At 49.2% G+C, this 18,053-nt stretch overlaps 1 protein-coding gene across 6 annotated transcripts in view; it reads left to right on the top strand.

Moving 5' to 3' along the window:
* MED10 (mediator complex subunit 10) overlaps positions 1-17,294 on the top strand; it is a 37,557-nt gene extending 20,263 nt beyond the window's left edge. For 2 of the 6 annotated variants that reach the window (XM_033178756.1, XM_033178758.1), the window contains exon 5: positions 4,490-5,032. In XM_033178756.1, the coding sequence (XP_033034647.1) occupies positions 4,490-4,626 (137 nt within the window). In that variant the 3' untranslated portion in view covers positions 4,627-5,032. Of the gene's footprint in view, positions 1-3,027; positions 3,108-4,489; positions 5,033-5,572; positions 5,910-17,241 lie in introns of those variants that run through there. The other 4 variants (XR_004429638.1, XM_033178761.1, XM_033178757.1 and 1 more) reach the window with 4 other exon arrangements.
* Positions 17,295-18,053: the final 759 nt, after the last annotated feature.

Genomic DNA, 18,053 nt, shown 5'->3' with positions numbered 1-18,053 from the left:
GATTGTGATGACTTGTTACAACAGCAACAGGAAAGGACCACAACAGGTCTGCCTGAAATAATAGTCTCTTTCGACTCCAAGGCCATTCACTTTCCACCAGCCAGGGGTATCTTGGTTTCAGGAAGAAGATGAGATGTCATCAGATGGTAGCCTGGAGCTCACACAGGGCAGCCACATCCATTTGGGCAGAGAGAACCCTTTCTGGAATGGCTTTCTGTTGGTGATGCCTTCCAGGATGGCCATGGGGCAGACAGGAAAGAAGGGAGAGCTTTCGGTCCAGGGCAGTGGGGTCCCTGCCGTCACAGGGGTTGGTGCTGAGGGTGGGGCATGTAGGCACCAAGGGCAACCTGTTCAGTGAGCAGCCCAGCAAGCAGCAGCAGCATCCAGGAGACCCCAGAGGCACCTGGGGTGAGGGCCTGCCTGGGTGTCATGGCTGCACACAGTGGCTCAGCACCAGCAGAGAACCACCAGGGGAGGAGGGTCTCCCGTGGAGGAACTTGGTGCCTCTTGTGCCTCCCTAGTAGGTGTCACACAATAGGGACCCTGGGAATGTCCCAGGGAACGACACAGACTCCTAGCTCCCCTTGGCCAGTTTCTGTATTTAGAAGGGTGAACTCTGGGAGGACCTGCTCTGAAGGATGCAGTGATGTCGCATAGACCGAGTTTGTGAACTTTCAGGGGTGAAGGATTGGAAAGCTGCCTTTCTTTGGCTATTTCACAAATACACCCAGATAGTCTAATTCCCATGGCTCAAGAGTGGTGATATATTACTTTTCAGTGAGCTCTGCAGACCTGGGTGCAGAAAGCACTACTGCGTCCTCACCTCTTCTCTGAGTGTCCCCTTCACACAAGTCGGCCATCCTCTGAGTTCTCACAGGGAGGCTGCTCCCTCTCTCACCACTGAGGCATGGCCCTCCCTGCTCCGCTCCCTGCAGCCTTGTCCACACGCTCTCCTTCACCCTCTGCCAGACACACAGCCCTTAAGCCCATGTCCCATCGCTCTTATCCCTGACCTACAGGACCACTCCCTCATTCCTGAGGTTCTGGGCCCTGGTCATGGTGTTCCTTTCATGTTCCAGCCTGGCACCGTTTTTAAGTCATTGGTCTCCTTGAGGATAATCTGCCAAATGCCTGGTTTCTGTTATGGGACCTCCTCACAGCACTAACCACCTTTTCCCACAGCTCTAACCATGCTGTGGCCTCCTTCTCCTGTGGCTGGACCCCCAGCCTGTCTCCCCTCAGCCTCTGCCTCCTTCTCCCCAGGCTGAACCTCAGCCTGTCTCCCCTCAGCCTCTGCCTCCTCCTCCCGAGGCTGAACCTCAGCCTGTCTCCGCCCAGCCTCTGCCTCCTTCTCCCATGTCTAGACCTCAGCCTGTCTCCCTCCAGCCTCTGCCTCCTTCTCCTGAGGCTAAACCTCAGCTTGTCTTCCCCAGCCTCTGCCTCCTTCTCCTGAGGCTAAACCTCAGCCTGTCTCCCCCAGCCTCTGCCTCCTTCTCTCGAGACTGAACCTCAGCCTGTCTCCCTCCAGCCTCTGCCTCCTTCTCCCATGTCTGGACCTCAGCCTGTCTCCCTCTGGCCTCTGCCTCCTTCTCCCATGTCCGGTCCCTCTGCCTGTCTCCCCCCAGCCTCTGCCTCCTTCTCCCGAGGCTGAACCTCAGCCTGTCTCCCCCTAACCTCTGCCTCCTTCTCCCACGTCTAGACCTCAGCCTGTCTTCCCCCAGCCTCTGCCTCCTCCTGAGGCTGAACCTCAGCCTGTCTCCCCCCACCTTCTGCCTCCTTCTCCCATGTCTGGACCTCAGCCTGTCTCCCTCCAGCCTCTGCCTCCTTCTCCTGAGGCTGAACCTCAGCCTGTCTCCCCCCACCTTCTGCCTCCTTCTCCATGTCTGGACCTCAGCCTGTCTCCCTCCAGCCTCTGCCTCCTTCTCCTGAGGCTGAACCTCAGCCTGTCTCCCCCCACCTTCTGCCTCCTTCTCCCATGTCTGGACCTCAGCCTGTCTTCCCCCAGCCTCTGCCTCCCTCTCTGACTGCCTCCACCTGCCCAGCCTCCTGGGTGAGCCCCCACTGCGGTGCTTTCCAGCCCCCATGGAGGCTTCCCATTCATTCTTCTTACTACATTTTTGCTCCCTAGCGTTCCCTCCATCCTTAGTGCCTTTCTTACCCAGGTAAGATTCTGTGGCTCTTCATATCATTCCTTCATTTGAGCATCCTCAGTTCCCTTGCCCTCTTCCCTGTCTTTTAGAATTCACTTGGAAATGTCCCAGCTCTGATTAAACCCATTCATCTACCCTGAGTGAACATCGCGGGAGACAGTTACACAGCTGGCTGAGGCTCACTTATGATTCATGACTGCAAACCTCAGAAGGGTCTCAGTGAGGCCCGGAAACCCGGCCGAGTGGTCCCAGAAACTTTGCTGCCCCCGACCCCACATCTCTGAGGGCCTTTTCGGGGGCCTGAGGCGGCAGGGAGTCTCCCTTCCTGGTGAAGCCTCTTGAGCCCGGGGAACCCTTGGCACCACCCGGGAATGGGAGCTGCCTGACGCTCAGGCCCTCCCCAGCCTGCTCTGACTTACTTGGCCTAAGAGAGGGGTCCAGGCAGAATTTGATTTTACTGTTTAATTTCCTCATTTCATTGAAGTAGAAGAGTGGATCTGTTTCCTGCCGCTGCTTTTACAAATGAACACAGACATGGTCGCTTAAAACAACAGAAATTTATTCTCTCAAACTCCTGAGCCAAGTGATCTGCCCGCCTTAGCCTCCCAGAGTGCTGGGATTACAGGCACGAGCCACCTGGGCCCAGCCTTAAAAATTTACCCTGATAGTTCTGGAAACCAGAAGTCTGAATTCAGTGGGACTGTGCTTACTCTGAAGGCCCCAGGAAAGGATCTTTCCTGCCTCTTCCAGCTCTGGGTGCTCCAGGGGCTCCTTGGCTTGTGCCACGTCCCTTGAAGCTCTGCCTGTATCTTCACATGATCTTCTCCGTGTCGCTGTGTGGCCTTTTCTCTGTCTTACAAGGACGCCCTCATTTTAGGTTTCCAGCCCACGTGGATAATCCGGGATAAGTTCCTCCTTTCAAGACTCTCACCATAATCACATCTTCTGGCATATCAGGTAGGGCTGACTCTCATTGTAAGAGATTCTGGGAACTAGTTGCAGACCTGTGTTTTATGGGGCCCCCATTCAGCCCACTACAAACAGATAGAAGGGAAGTGAAGATTCTAAATACGTCGCTCAATGAATCGTCACAAATGAAACACACCCAGGCAAACAGGATAGAGGAAGGAACAGCACCCCTCCCACATCCTGCAAGCCCCTCGTGCCTCCTACCTGTCCTTAACCCCCATTCCGACAGGACGCACCTCCTGCCTCTGAACAGCATGGTTTTGAACCACACGTACACTGAGCCACACTGTGTGCGCTTGTGTGTCTGCTTTTTTTGCTCACCACTGTATGTGAGCAAAACCCTTTTGTTGTGTCTAGTTGAAGCTTGTTCATCTTCATTGTTGCGGCATAGCTTTGACTGTGTAAACACACCACAATTAGGAATCCATTCCATTATAGGTGGGTGCTGGGTTGTTTCTAGTTTTTGGCAACTACGAATCTCGCTGTGGTGATGATGTGTGGATTTCTGTCTTTGGGTGCACACACATACTCGTTGCTGTCGTGTGCATGTCTAGGAGCAGGGTTGCTGGGCCAAAGGGAGATGAGTTCTCAGCATCAGTAGATGCTGCAAATCCTGCTCTGGAATGGATGAGTGAAGACTTTCTCAATAGAGATGAGAGCTTGTGTTGCACTCCCTTCCACGCTGGGTGCTGCCTTTGTCACGTCAGTGGTTCTCACATGTGCAGGGTGTTGCATGGCCCTGTGGGAGATATCAACCATGTTTTCGTCTGTTTACTGGCCACATGGCTATCCTCTTCTGCGTAGTACCTATCCGAGTCATTTTCCCATTTCTTTGAGTTGTCTGGATGTATTGGATTTTTCTTGTTGATTTGCACAAGTCCTTTGCCAAATGCATGTCTTGTGAATGCCTTCTCTGTGGGCTGACTTTTCTCTCTTAGTGGTGCCTTTTGGTAAATAACAGTTCTTGTTTTAATGTGGTTCAATGTATCTTTTTTTTTTCCTTTCGTGGTTTTAGTGCTTTTATTTCTTCTCCCACATTTTCTTAAAGTTTACTATTTCACCTTTCACGATGAGACTTACAATCTATGCTGAATTAAATTAAAAATCCACATGTGTGGATTGCCCCTGATATTTAGATGCACATGTGGGACCTCTTGCTGCCTTTTGTCTATCTCTTTCTTTGTTTTGAAGACTCTCCTTTTCCTGAGTGTCCCAGGGCTGATTTTGTATGGGTGGCAGTGGGAGGGCAGGAGGAGGAGGAAGAGGGGCTGCCGGCTCCTGTGTCTTTATTCTCAGCTCCCTCCGGCCCAGCGAACTCTGGTCTGGTGGGCAGCAGACTGGCTCCCTCACTTCCCTTACTTCTCTTCCAGGAAGTCCATCCTGGTCTTCATTCCGCAAAGCTGCTTTCCTGTTTGACTTCAGCCACACCCTCCCGCCACCCTCCTCCTCTGCCTGCCAGCCCCTTGGCTCTCCAGGGAGTGTGGCTCATGGCTTGTCTCCCCATTGATCCTCCTTCACCTCCTGCCTGTGTCTGCTGTGTCTGATGATGAGCTCACCTTCCTGACTCACTGTGAGCACCCGCCCTACCAGCCCTGCTGATGCCGGAGCACCGTGAGTTTCCTCTGCCCTCCACTGTGCTGCACGGTGCAGCCCATCATCGCACTTTGCTTGCCGGGAGGTCTGCGAGCCTTCTCAGGGGAAGGAGAGGGCTTTTTCCCCTTGGCCTCACTGTATTCATTGAATTGCATGAAACTGGATTACTCTCCAGCATTGCCTGAGTCCAGTGTTGAGAGGAAGTAGGTGAATTCCATCCATGAGGACAAGGGAAACTCTTTGGACATGTGTTTGTAAAGCTACCCTGTCTGGTGTTTTCATTGGTATTTGGTCCAACACGTGCCATAAGCTTGTGTGTTCCCTGCCGCTTTACTGAGAGGAATGCAGTCCCTCCCAAAGTCCCCCACACTGGTCAGCCCAGAAGTGTCATTCCCAATGTGAGTAATGAGCGCTTCCAACCCACCAGAGAAATATTGCCCTCAAGATGAAGGGAGAGCCAGGTGTCTGTGGCTAAAGAGACCCCTCCCTGCCCACAGTACCATTTCCATGGCTGTGGAGGAAAGCGTGGGACCACGGCCTGCTCACAGGCTGGGGAAGGTGCTGGGGGCATGGGTCCTTTGGACCCCTTGGTCTCTGACAATCGAGGGATCTTGACTCCATTCGACACCTGTCCGGAGGAGGCAGTGCCCTGTCTCCTCTTGTCCCTCTCCAGGTGCCACTCGTGGGTACGGCAGGCCCTGTGGGTGATGCCAACCTGCTTGCCATAGGAGGAGTGGAGAAGAGCTGTCCTGCAGCTGTGCTGAGGGTGTGCCGGCTCGGTTGCTGTGGGGTGACAATTCAGGTCCTGCAGAGGAGCGAGGGGCTGTGCCCAGAGACTCCATGATACTCTTTGTCCTCAGGAACTCCCTGGAACGCAATGGCTCAGGCCGGAAAGTCTTCCCCCAGAGGAGCTGAAGTGATCACCGGCCAGTAGAGGAGCACAGTGCATCAGTGTGTTCGCTGGCCTGGGTGTCCCTGTGAGAGGGGGCTGTTGACCCAGTGACACCCTGACATTGATCCTGTAAAACGAAGCCCGGGCAGAATAGCAGCAAGGAGCTTCCTTTGCCTCTTTCTCACACGTGTCCTCCGAGTCTGTCTCCTCCCCTTTCCGCCCTCCCTCCGACCAGTTGCTGATATTATTTTAGGGTTCTAGCCATGAAAGGAAAATAATTTGTGAACAACCAAATTCCATGCCTAAAGAATCATGTTTTCACAGTACAATCATTGCTTTTTGGAGTGATGGGTTATATATTAAATGGTCAGGATTATTTTGAGACAAAAATGAAGGTTAATTGAATGAAGCTTAGTATTAAATAGCTTGCAGACGTTTTTTTAACCTATGAAGTGGTGGTCTGCGTTTACTAGAGGAACAGCTTGACCAGTGTAATGATTTTCGAGCCACACAGACAGGCAATATGCCATACATAATTGCATAATATGAAAGAAAAATATCTATTTTCCTAGCACTTTATAAGACAAGTGTGTGCAGGAACCAGATTAATGATATCGGACTGGCTAGTTCTACTTGACTTTTTTTTTTTCTTCTTAAAATTTTAACATACATATTTTCTACTTCTCAACTCTCTACCCCCAAATATTAGTATAAATGCTAGACAAGATACACGAATTCCCCAGCGGGTCCATTTTGCTGCCTCTGGTTTAGAAAATCAACCTTTCAGCGGGCGAGATGGCAGCGCCACTGTGATATACTCAGGTTTGTGTGCATGCTTCCTGCCTCGCCTTCCTGCAGCAGGTGTGGGAAGTGTGTGGTGTTGAGGTCAAAGGACCCGGCAGGTCCATGTGACTGCTCAGGTGAGGCTGGACCGTCTAACTTAGGGGACTTGGGATCACGTCCACGCCTCCTTTCATGGGTGCGGGACAATACTGTGGTTTCTCACAAGGATGCACCCATCTGCAGATAAAAGTGAGGCAGTGAACGTGGAATTTGCTCATGGATTAGGGCCTGGTTTGCTGGCCCCTCCTGGCGGCTGCCCCCACCCACCTGTTTTCCAGCTTGGCAGTGCTGAGCACGGTGTCGCTGGGCAAACCCCTTCAGTGCCTGCAGAAGCCAGAGGGAGCCTCCTGTGCTCGGCGCCAACCTTGGAAGCAGCTTTCAGAGTCCTCAGAGGACCCTCTCGGGGGACCACACTGCGACCGCCCCTCCTAGCGCAAGGGCGTTTATGAACTGCTTGATAAAAAGGTCAGAGCGATTTAAGCTAAAACGGAAGGCCCTGCTGCAGCTGAAGACCCTTCTGAGGGGGAGATAAGCCCGCTGTGAAATTAGAATGTCAGTGGGAAAATGGGATTCAGAATGCTTTAAAGCTGAAAAGCTCCTTAGAGACTTTGCACCAGAAGCCCTCATTTTCTAGTTAAGAAGACTGGAGCCCGGTGAGACGGAACAGGCCCCGCAGGGCAGAGCTGGGGTGGACTCTCACACCCCTGGGTCCTGACTCTCAGGTCTTCCCATGACACCGGTCTGCGTCAGGAGGCAGAGACTGGTTAGATGTTCAGCTTTCTGTTCTGGGTACGCCTTTTGGCAACCTGTCCCCTGGGAAAGAAGCAAACGGTTTCCCCCAGTTAGGAGTGGATCCAGCCTCCTGAAGCTGAGGACGGGGAACCTCTGCCCCCATAGCATGCTTCTGAGGTTCAGATGGGGGCAGCCGGAGATTTGGAGGAACATAAGGAAGAAGTGGCAGCAACTAAAACCTCGGCAGGTGGCAGAGGCCTCTCTGCCTGGAGCCCACTGCAGCAGGAAGCCCCAAAGCCACACGGAACAGTACCTCCTGCCCTCGGCCCCTTCCAGGGAATCGAACCAGCTTCCCCGCCAACCTGGCCCTTGGCTGGAGCCCTGCTCTGCCCTGCCTCCTGCAGCCCCCCTCCCCCCGCCAAGCACCAGGCCTCCTACGGGTGGTACTGTGTCCCCCACAAAGACATGTCGAAGCCCTAACCCGTGATACCTGTGAATGTGGCCTTATTTGGAAATGGGATGTTTGCAGATGTCATCAAGGTAAGATGAGGTTATACTGGTTTAAGGTGGGCCCTAAGCCCATGAATGCTGTCCTTACAAGAGGAGAAGAGACCCAGAGACAGCACAGGCGGAGGGAGACGATGTGAACACACACAGCAAGAAAGCCACGGACGGCAGAGGCAGAGATCCACGGGATGCGTCCACAGCTAAAGGGCTGCAGGGCTCCCAGCACCCCCGGGAGCTGGCAGAGAGACCGGGAGCAGATTCTGGATTCTCCCCCAGGGCCTCCAACCCTAGCACGGCCCTGTCGACACCTGGATTTTTGACATGAGCCCTCCAGAATTGTGGGGAATACATTTCTGTTGTTTTAAGCTGCCTGGCTTGGGGTAGTTTGTACCGCAGCTGAGGAGATGAACACAATGGCCTTCAGAGTCCGCTCTGAGAGGCCGCTGGCGATTGCTCCTGCTGTCCAGGACTCGACCGCAGCAACTGCCTGATCCGCCCTCATCCCTCCCTCATCTCATTCCCACTCGCATCCACATCTGTCCTTCTCACCCTGCTGCAGTGGCCTTGTGGAAACACACCACTGATCATGGCCCCTGTGCTCAACGATGCTTGGAGGCCAACTTGGCCACCCAATTACAATTGCGCAGCGTGGCCACGTGCCCTCCCTGGGTCTGCCTCATTCCCTGGGCCTCCCCAGGCCCTCACGTCGCCATGCTCTCCCTTCGTTCCGCAGGGGCCACTGTGGGGTCAGGTCTCAGCATCCCCCTGCCTCTGTTTCTATTATCAGGAAGTCACTTATTCCCTGTGTTGCTAGCAAATATCTGCCCATGTTTTCACATTCGAGCTGGCCCCCTTCCTGCTCTGTGAGGGTGTGTCTACCCTCTTTCTGACCCTGGAGGGACAGGGTCCTGTTGTCTCCAACCTCCCGCCATGGACATGGATGTGTGAGCCCCTGTGCAGGCTCGCTGCCCCTCAGTGGGCCGCGTGCCCTGTGGTTCCCCAGAGAAGGTTTGTGTCTGAATGTCTGCTCAGTCTTGCTGTTTAATCACCTGCCAGGAGAGCGGGCCGACAAGACGCAGACCGCAGGAGCATCAGAATGCTGTGTTGTTAATGGATTTCATAAACAGAAATCAGCAACCTTTATGCTAAGCTGTTTTTTTTGAAGGTGTGCTGGTTATCATTTGAGGGAAATAAACTGCTGCAGCATACTTGTGCTTACATGAGAAACCATTACCAAAAAATATTATAAAGGTGCCAAATTGTCCTACCCCCAGCTAGAAATCCCATCGAAATGATATTAAACTTAATTTTAGCAATATTTCTATTAGAATAATTGCAGAGAATACTATCAAAATATACCTTCACATTAATATATATGCTACATTCTTTTGTTACCAGTGATGCAGTTAATGTTCTGGGTAGAAAAATCAACAAGCACATATTTTGAGATGGTTTATCTAGCTTGTGAGGTGATACACGGTTGATTTAGCAAAGCGAGCAGAATGTATTTTCCCAGACATTAGAGAGTGTTATTTGCAGTTTCATCTCCATATTTTCTGGGACTTACTTTTCTGCAGTAGGAGCAAAGTTAGCATTGAAAGCTGGGAACCTTTCTTCTGATGGTTTAGGAGAAGCTCATAATTTGGTTCGTTTATTCATTTTTTTTTTTTTGAGACAGAGTCTCACTCTGTTGCCCAGGCTGGAGTGCAGAGGTGCAGTCTTGGCTCACTGCAACCTCTGCCTCCCAGGTTCAAGCAATTCCCCTGCCTCAGCCTCCCAAGTAACCGGGACTACAGGTCGGGCCTGGTTAGTACTCGGATGGGAGACCATTTATTCATTTTATAAGCAATCATAATAAAGACACAAGGGGATGTGCAGTGACCTGGTTCTGCCCCGCAGAACTACTCAGCATGTTTGGGAAGGAAGATGCATTCAGAAACTGCCCTCCAACTTCTCCTTGGCCACTGTGCGAGTGTCTTGATGTCACTCCAAATCAGCATGGAAAGGCCAGCAGTGGAGTCCGGGTGGGGAGATTGCACCTTGTGCTGGACACTGGAGGATGTGGAGGCTGGAGCTGCTGCAGCAGAGAGGGATGGCACCGAGCAAGCCATGGCAGGTGGGCAGATGGGGGCAGGCGTGTCAGTGGGTCTCCTTGAGATGCCATATTTGCAGGCTTGAGAAGTTGAACTTGAAATCCATCCTTGGAAAATCATCTTGCAAATAGGTACTAAAGAAATAATTATCCTGCCCTTGGGGGGGCCCTGAGGGATGAGGAAAGGGAACCTGGAGGAAGGATTTTGTAGAAAACTTTAGCTCATGCAGTTGTATAAAATCCAATGGAAATGGAGGGGAAGAGGAGACATCCATTCTTACAACTGCTTTTTCAAAAAGCTCTTTGACATCGTTTAGGTCATTTCAGAGATGCACGAGCCCAAGCCCGCTCCATCACTACTGAACATGGAGTGGGTGGAGTGAAGGGCACAGAGGTAAAACATGACTTCGAGATGTTTGGACTGGAACCCAAGGACAGTGGTGGTGTCACTGACTGGTGGGGACATTGGTGGGAGAAACGATGAGGCGTGAATCTGGACACCTGCCACACTCAAGCTCTTCATGAATTCAACTGGGAAAAATGCAGTAGATAACGTGGTAGCATAAAGGAAGTTTCCAGGGACTTCGTGTAGGGATTTGGTGGTAGAAGATCAGAAGTTTTGTCTAATTTATCTAAACCAAATTTTATAAGGCAAAGATAAAGCCTATAGAAAGATGCAGTTTAATTTCAAAATTGGGAAACTGAAGCTATTGTAAGTTTTGGGTTCAGTTAGATTGGAAAGTTTACTATACAGAGTATCTTTCCCTTTCCTGCCTCCCTCCTTCCCTCCCTCCCTCCCACCTTTTCTCCTTCCTTCCCTCCTCTCACCCTTCCTTTCATCCATCCATCCATCCATCCATCCATCCATCCATCCATCCATCCACTTTTGTACTTACTGGAAAATGAACCTATACATTTAGAGTGTTTGCATGTATCTCCTGTAGTTTCTGAAGTGAAAAAAAAAAAAGACTCAGGGGAAATAGCGTGCTGCCTGGCAGAACTGGCAGCTTCTGTTCAGAAGGCAGAAGGGCAAAGTAACTGAGGTTCCTGGGTGGTGTTTCCTTTCTCTGTGTGCAGCCAGCCCTCTATATTCTTCATCTCTAGGGGCTTCACATAGCTGGGGCAGCCCCATCCTTCAGAAGTGTCATCTTGGCTATAACTGATCCATGTAACATGCATGCCAAGCACCGATAGGGCTACAAAGAGCCATGGTCCTGCTTGTGGATTTGCCAATTGGGTAACTGGTCAAAAAAGAAGGCATGAGAGATATTCCAAGAGGCCTGCAAGGCAAGCAGCCCCGGCTCATCCCCTCCAGTGTACCCACAGATTCACCATCATGACCTGTGTCTTGTGTCACTTTCAGAGCATGGGATTTGGGACTCCTCCCCGGTACAGGCTGTCATCTGGAGTTCTGTAGTGTTTCTGTATTTCACATGGAGTGATGAATATGCTGGAGATGCGGGCTCTATGGAGAGCGCTGGGCTTCCTCCAGTTGTCACAACTGTTGTCCCCAAGAACCAGTGTCCTCTACAATTTCACAAAACCTCTTTTCCCTGTTTCTCCATGCCTTAGCCTACAACCCTTCCTAAAATCTGTCCCTTGGAGCATCCATCTTCCATATAGCTCTATATTGCCACCTCCTGAAACCACATCTGCTCTCCCTTGTCCGACAGACTACTGGGTTGCCTCCTGGAGGTCCACACAAGACCTTGGCTCAGCAGAGTGGAGGTGCCTCCCTCCTCCTCTGTTCTCTGCTGCTTCTCCCCCGTTCCTGGTGGAGGGTCATCTCTGTCTGCCACCTCACTCCTTGGGTACCAGGTCAGTCATGATGGCCTGTTAATTTTTCCCTTGTCATATCTTTCTTATTTGTGATTTTACAATATTCCCAGGCTCCAGTGCTAGGTCAGGGCTCCCTGATGTCACTCCTGGGACCATGTTGCTGCTTATCGCCCCGGCTTCATTCTGTTCTGCAGATAAGTGACAGGTAGTGGAGGCAGTGGTGAATGTGCACACCCTGCTGAAAGCTCAGAATGACTGCTGTTTCCAGCCCTCCAAGACCTGAGGTTGGTCACTCACAATCACCTGGGCACTTTCCATGCTGCTGGCACCTTGGAAATGATTTGCAGATAGCAGCTCATTGAGTTCTCAAAATAACCTAACAAAGAAAATCATCCCCATTTTACAGAGGCAAACTGAGGCCCAGAGAGCTAAAGTGACTGAGTCACCCAGCTTGCAAGTGCTGCAGCCCAGGTTTGAAACTGGGCAGCGTGTCACTCTTGGATAGCTGCCCATGCTCTACTCCTCTCCCTTCCGTTGAAGCCCTCCCGGGCCCTCCCAACAAGACCATCTCTGCAATATGTCCCTCCTCCTCTCTCCCTCCTTCATCCACCCTGCCTTTCCCTAGTCATCTTCCCTTGTTTTATCTTATGAGTTTCCTTCTCCTAAGAATATGTGTGGAGCAGACTGTGAGCTTCTGAAGGCAGGCCACTTGCATGTGCTTACTTAGGACTTTTGTTTACAATTCCTCATCACACCAATCATGCTGCCTCGTACATATGATAATAGCTCAATATGTGTGGAATGCAGATTATCAACTTGCTTCATGCTGACCATGCAAAGGAGAGGTGAGGCTATAGTGCATATGCAAAACCAAGTGAAAACTAAGGCAATTATGTCGATAATTCACAAAGAAAATAACACTTTTTGGGGGGCTTAATTATCTGGATTTATCCAGTGGGCGTTTTTGAAAAAGCAATTACTCAGACAACAGCCCGAGTGTTCCCTTTCACTTAGCGTGGGTCACAGCGAGCCGGAGTCAGGAGCTTTGTGTTCTGAGCTTGGCCCAGAAGCCCAGTCATTGTTGGATTCCGGGAAACCTGAGTGGCTTCCCCATGCTCTAGTTTGTCTTTCTGTTACTGAGTGAGGCCAAGATCTTCGCAGAGGTGGTTCGTGTTGCATCATCAACCTCCTGTTTTTTGTCTTGTCTCACTTGCTGATTCTCTTAATTCCAACTTTTAGCATTCATTTTATGCTGAGTTTTTCTCTAATTGTTTCATTGGAGCTTTTTCTTTCCAATGAGGTTGCAAACTGTGATGTCGACGTCCATCCCCTGGCTTTCTTGGTGGACCTGCCCAACTCCTGGAACCCAGAAGTGGAGCCTACAGGGCCCGAATCCACAAAGTACTGATGGCTGGGAGGGGTGACGTCACCTCAGACCCCGTGCCCCAATGCAGTGACTCTCCCCTGGCTGCTGGCTTCTGCTGCCTGCAGACTCCTGAGGCGGCGGCCCTGGGTGTGGTTCCAGCATCCTTATTTCACTAAAAGAGCCCCTGATGACTGTGGTAGGGCTGAGAGCCACTGCAGGGCTTCCAAAGACACCTCTGTCATGAGCTCTGGATACCACTCAAAAAGGTTCTGATTTGAGAACATTTTGGATTTCAAATTGTCGAATTAGTGATGCTCAACCTGTATTGACTTCAAGTGTTAAGGCCCCAAATAGAAGATCCATTTTTTTGAATCAACCTTAAATGGAATTTCTTTTTTAAGCAGCGATTCACAAAACTACGTCAGTCTATGAGAGACTGTCGAGCTAAAAGAAAACAGCAGAGCCTCAGGGCTAGGCGGCCTGGCAGGCACACACTGACAGTACGCTATCCTGAATGTGACCTGGCTTGGAGATTCCATCAGCATAGATAGAGCGGTGGCCCTATGCCAAAATGAGCACTCCACTTAGTTATTCAGGGGAAACTCCGGGATATACTCAGGCCTTGAAGTGAGGCAGAAGCTTGCAAGGTTTCAGGCTGTGTTCAAACTTCCCCTGCCAGCCAGCCATGTTGGAAGCATCAAGCATCAAAGCCTCATGAGTCAGCATTTGGAGAGGGAGATCAGCCAGGCTAAATTTGGAGATTTTTGACTCAGCCATCAGTGAAATTCAGCAGTTCCTCCTGAAGCTTTTGGTGACCTTTTGGTTTCATCCAAGCTCAAATACCAAAGGCATCGTGAAAGTGGATAGAATTATAAACCCTTGCGTGAAGATTGTGCAGCTGGCGTTCTGAGATCAGTTCATCCACCACAGAGCTAAACACATCTCTGTGCCTCTAACTTTTCCTTTCCTGTGAAGGGGGAGGGACAAGAGGTGGAGGCAAACAAACAGGAGGTGGCAAGGAGTGCCCCTCGCCATGCCTGGTGCAGAATGTAGGAGGCACGCATCTGGACCTCACCAGCACCGGCGCCCAGTAGCTGTCTCCCACCAGCTCTCCACGGAGCTCAGAAGGGCCCACGTCCATGCGTCCTCCAACACAGCCTTGTGTATTGCCAAGTGAGCCTTTAAGCGAGTGTTCAGTTGACACTAAGTGCTTTTTGCTCTCAGCACAATTATGTATTTCTGAATAACACTCGAAGCATCCTTTGAATGTGAAAATGGGTTAGATCAAAACGTCAAAGTGCACCTCTGTCCGCAAATGATCCTTTTTAATGCATCTGTGGTTTCTCACATTAAGAGAAAATGTGAATTTCGCTGTGTGCTTTTATGTGTCTACTCTGTGACTTGTTTTTCCAGGCTATACTTATAAACAGAAACAATAGAAGAACATAAAATATGAATACAGTATCCATATTAAAGTATAATAAGCATTAGGAAGTGTGTGTTAAGCTGTCAGGAGCTCTGCCGGACTGGAAGATGTAAGCTGGGGCTGGGTTCTTCATTGTTCTGTGGACTAAAAGCCTTGCTAATGATGCCACTCTCTTCCAGCCCTATTTCAATATGTTTTAGCTACAGTACTTCAGCATCAGATCTTTTCCTCAAGCCTTTCTGGAATGAATCATTTCTTCTATTACTTATTGGTAAATATCTTGTTTCTGTTGCTTTTTAGTTACAGAATTACTATACGCTCATCATAAATAATTTAAATGATGTAGAAATTCATAACTAAAGTAATAATTTCTATAGATTCACCTCACTTATAATTTAGCATTAATCTGTCCAGAATGAATATAAATATATTCATACACAAAATTTATTGTCTGTAATCTTAACCCATTTATGGCTAGTGTCCGTTATTGGAGCTCGAAGCTTGTGGGAGTTATTTGTATCCTACTGCTCAAGGTCATCACCATGGTCTGATTTTTCACACAAAAAATTTGCAACCTCCAGCATAAATGAGTTAATGACATAATGCAAAGGATATTATCCAGCATGTCTTGTTTTCCTCACCTAACAATGTATATTTAACAACTTTTCATGAATGTCTATTTTTTGGTAGAAAAAATTAAGTTACAAAAAAAAAATAAACTAAAAATACACAGCCAGGTGCAGTGGCTCACGCCTGTAATCTCAGCACTTCGGGAGGCAGAAGTAAGTGGATCACAAGGTTAGGAGCTCGAGACCAGCCTAGCCAACATGATGAAACCCCGTCTCTACTAAAAATACAAAAATTAGCCGGGCGTGGTGGTGGGTGCCTGTAATCCCAGCTACTTGAGTGGTTGAGGCAGGGGAATCACCTGAACCTGGGGAGTGGAGGTTGCAGTGAGCCAAGATCGTGCCATTGTACTCCAGCCTGGGCGAAAGAGTGAGACTCCGTCTGAGAAAACAAACAAACAAATAAAAAACCCCCAACATTATGATATAGCTATTCATTGGGCAGCCATTAAAATTCTAGTTATGAAGATTATATCATTACATGGGAAATATGGTAGACAGTGAATGAAATATGATATAAAATATTAATATGATATAATATTATTAATAACCAAATATCCAGTTAGGGTTTTCAAACAAAACCTGTTCCTCTACTCGGTTGAAGTGGCTTTATCTTGATGAAAAAGAGAGAAAGAAAAAAAACTCTTCTGCTTTTTTGGCAAAGTTTCCCTTAGCTGTCTTTAGAGTGTGCCGTCCATGTGGATCTCATTTCTCCTGATGATCCAGGTGTGATGATGAGGACTCTCTTCCCTACTTAGAGCTCCTAGGCTCGCTCCCCCACTGACCTCACTCAGCTAAGTCATTAATGGGTTTCATCCTGGCATAATCTCATTTCTATTTTAAAGCTGTTTAGATCCTCTTGGGTAAAACTAGTTTTAACTCCAAATGCACTTTCTTTTTGAATAAATGTAAATTAGGCAATTTCAGGGAACAAAATGTTTGACAATGGACAGGTTGAGTGTAAAGGACATGAACGTTTATTTGGGATATTAAATTCCAAATACGAATAATTGTATTGTTCTCCAAATGCAAGGAGTATGAAAGTTGTGTCTCATATCTTATCCTTCATAATATAGGTGGTGTTGCTATTTGCTAAGTGTATTCTAAAATGAAATCTTAATTTCCACCTTCCCACCCCACTTGCTGCAACTGAAATTAGCAAGTTGCACCGTCATCCTCACTGTTGCTTAGGCCAGAAATTGACGTGTTCTTGTAGTAGTTAGCTTCTGCCACAGTAGCAAGTGGTCCAGACATCTCTGTAGCTTGCAACTGCAAATGTGTTTCTCACTCCGGGGTCTGAGGCTGGCTGCAGCTTCTAAGCTCTGTTCCTCTTGGCTGGACTCCTTTGGGTCACCCTTCTTATCACCCAGGACCCAGGCTGGCAGAGAAGTTACACCCTGGGGCATGCTTTCCTCAGGGTGCAAGGTAGAAGTCAGGAAGGACAGCAGAAGCAAATGATGCCTTTTAAAGCCTCTGCTTGTATCTGGCACACTGTCACTTTATGTGCATCCCATTGCTTGGAACAAATCATGTGGTCAAGTCCAAAGTGAAGGTGCAAGGACATGCATTCTCCCCTCAGGATAGCTATGGTCTGGGTGGGATGGCATCACGGCGAAGAAGTGATTCGGTTTACCACAGCCCTTGCCCAGTTCATCAAGTCCTGTTATCTGTGTCTCCAAAACACACCCCACACTTGCCCTCTTCTCTCCACCTCCACCATGGTGCTCCTGGGACAAGCCACCATCCTCTCTCTCTGGGAGAGATGATTCTCTCTACTTCCACTGTTCCCCTGAGCTCCCAGCGCAGATGAGGGTGGCCTGCAAGGAACATAACAACGTGCAGAACAGTTAATACCAACACTGGATTCTCATTACCCTTCGGATAAAATCCATTCCGCTGCCCTTGGCTATAAAGCCTAATGGGATCTGGCTTCTGCCAGCCTTCTGATGGCACCTGGCGCAGCTCCCTGCCTGCCTCTGATGTCATCTTGGCAGCTCCCCCCTCCCACACTCTCCAGCCACACTGCCTTCTTGCAGTTTCCTGGTATGTAAGCTCATTCTTGCCTTACAGTCTTTACATCTCCTGTTCCCTCTGCTCCAGGTCTTCACAAGGCTGGCTCTTTTTAATAAAGCTCACTTCCACAAAGAGGCTTTCACTGGACATCAGTCAAAAGATTCTCCACACTGCACTTAGTACAGCTTGATATTTTCTCTTTTCATTTCCTGATTGCTCAATGTCTATTTCCTCTTTTCTCCTGTAATGTCAGCTTCAGCATGTTGGACTGTTAGCATCCCCAGTTCCTAGACGAGCTCCCGGGCAGTGCAGGGGCTTGGTGAGTATTGCTGAACCAACTTTAGTGTTTCCCAGCACAGTCCATGCACAATATTTTCTCCTATTATTAATCTGCTTTTTCATTCAACAAGTACGCATTTGACCTCCTATGGACCAAGTCCTACCTGTAATAAATATTATATTACTAAGATGTTGCTTGTAGGTACTGGGAATATTTGATTTAAAAATAACTCTCTGGCCGGGTGCGGTGGCTCACGCCTATAATCCCAGCACCTTGGGAGGCTGAGGTAGGCGGAACGCCTGAGGCCAGGATTTTGAGAGCAGCCTGGTCAACATGGTGAAACCCTGTTTCTACTAAAAATACAAGAATTAGCTGGGTGTGATGGTGCATGTCTGTAATCCCAGCTACTCCAGAGGCCGAGGAAGGAGAATTGCTTGAACCTGGGAGGCAGAGATTGCAGTGAGCTGAGATCCTGCCACTGCCCTCCAGCCTAGGCGACAGAGCAAGACTTCATCTCAAAAATAAATATAAATAAATAAATAATCTCCCAAACAGTAACTAGGAGCTAATTACTGATGCAGATTATTTAAAGCTAATCTGAATATAGTTTGAATGCAGTTTATCTGTGCTGTTCTTGTTCCCCACCTAAGAGATGACCACATTAGTGTGGGAATCTACTTGGACTCTCGCACTTGGTATACATATTTGAGCTACAGAAGATGCAGAAAGAAATCTCATCTGAACATTCCTTTATCTGACCAAGCAGAACCATCCGAAAATATAGT

This window comes from Trachypithecus francoisi, unplaced genomic scaffold (genome assembly GCF_009764315.1).
Source record: "Trachypithecus francoisi isolate TF-2019V2 unplaced genomic scaffold, Tfra_2.0 Lachesis_group2, whole genome shotgun sequence".
In the NCBI taxonomy this organism is placed as follows: Eukaryota; Metazoa; Chordata; class Mammalia; order Primates; family Cercopithecidae; genus Trachypithecus; species Trachypithecus francoisi.
This window is presented reverse-complemented; position numbering and strand designations above follow the sequence as displayed.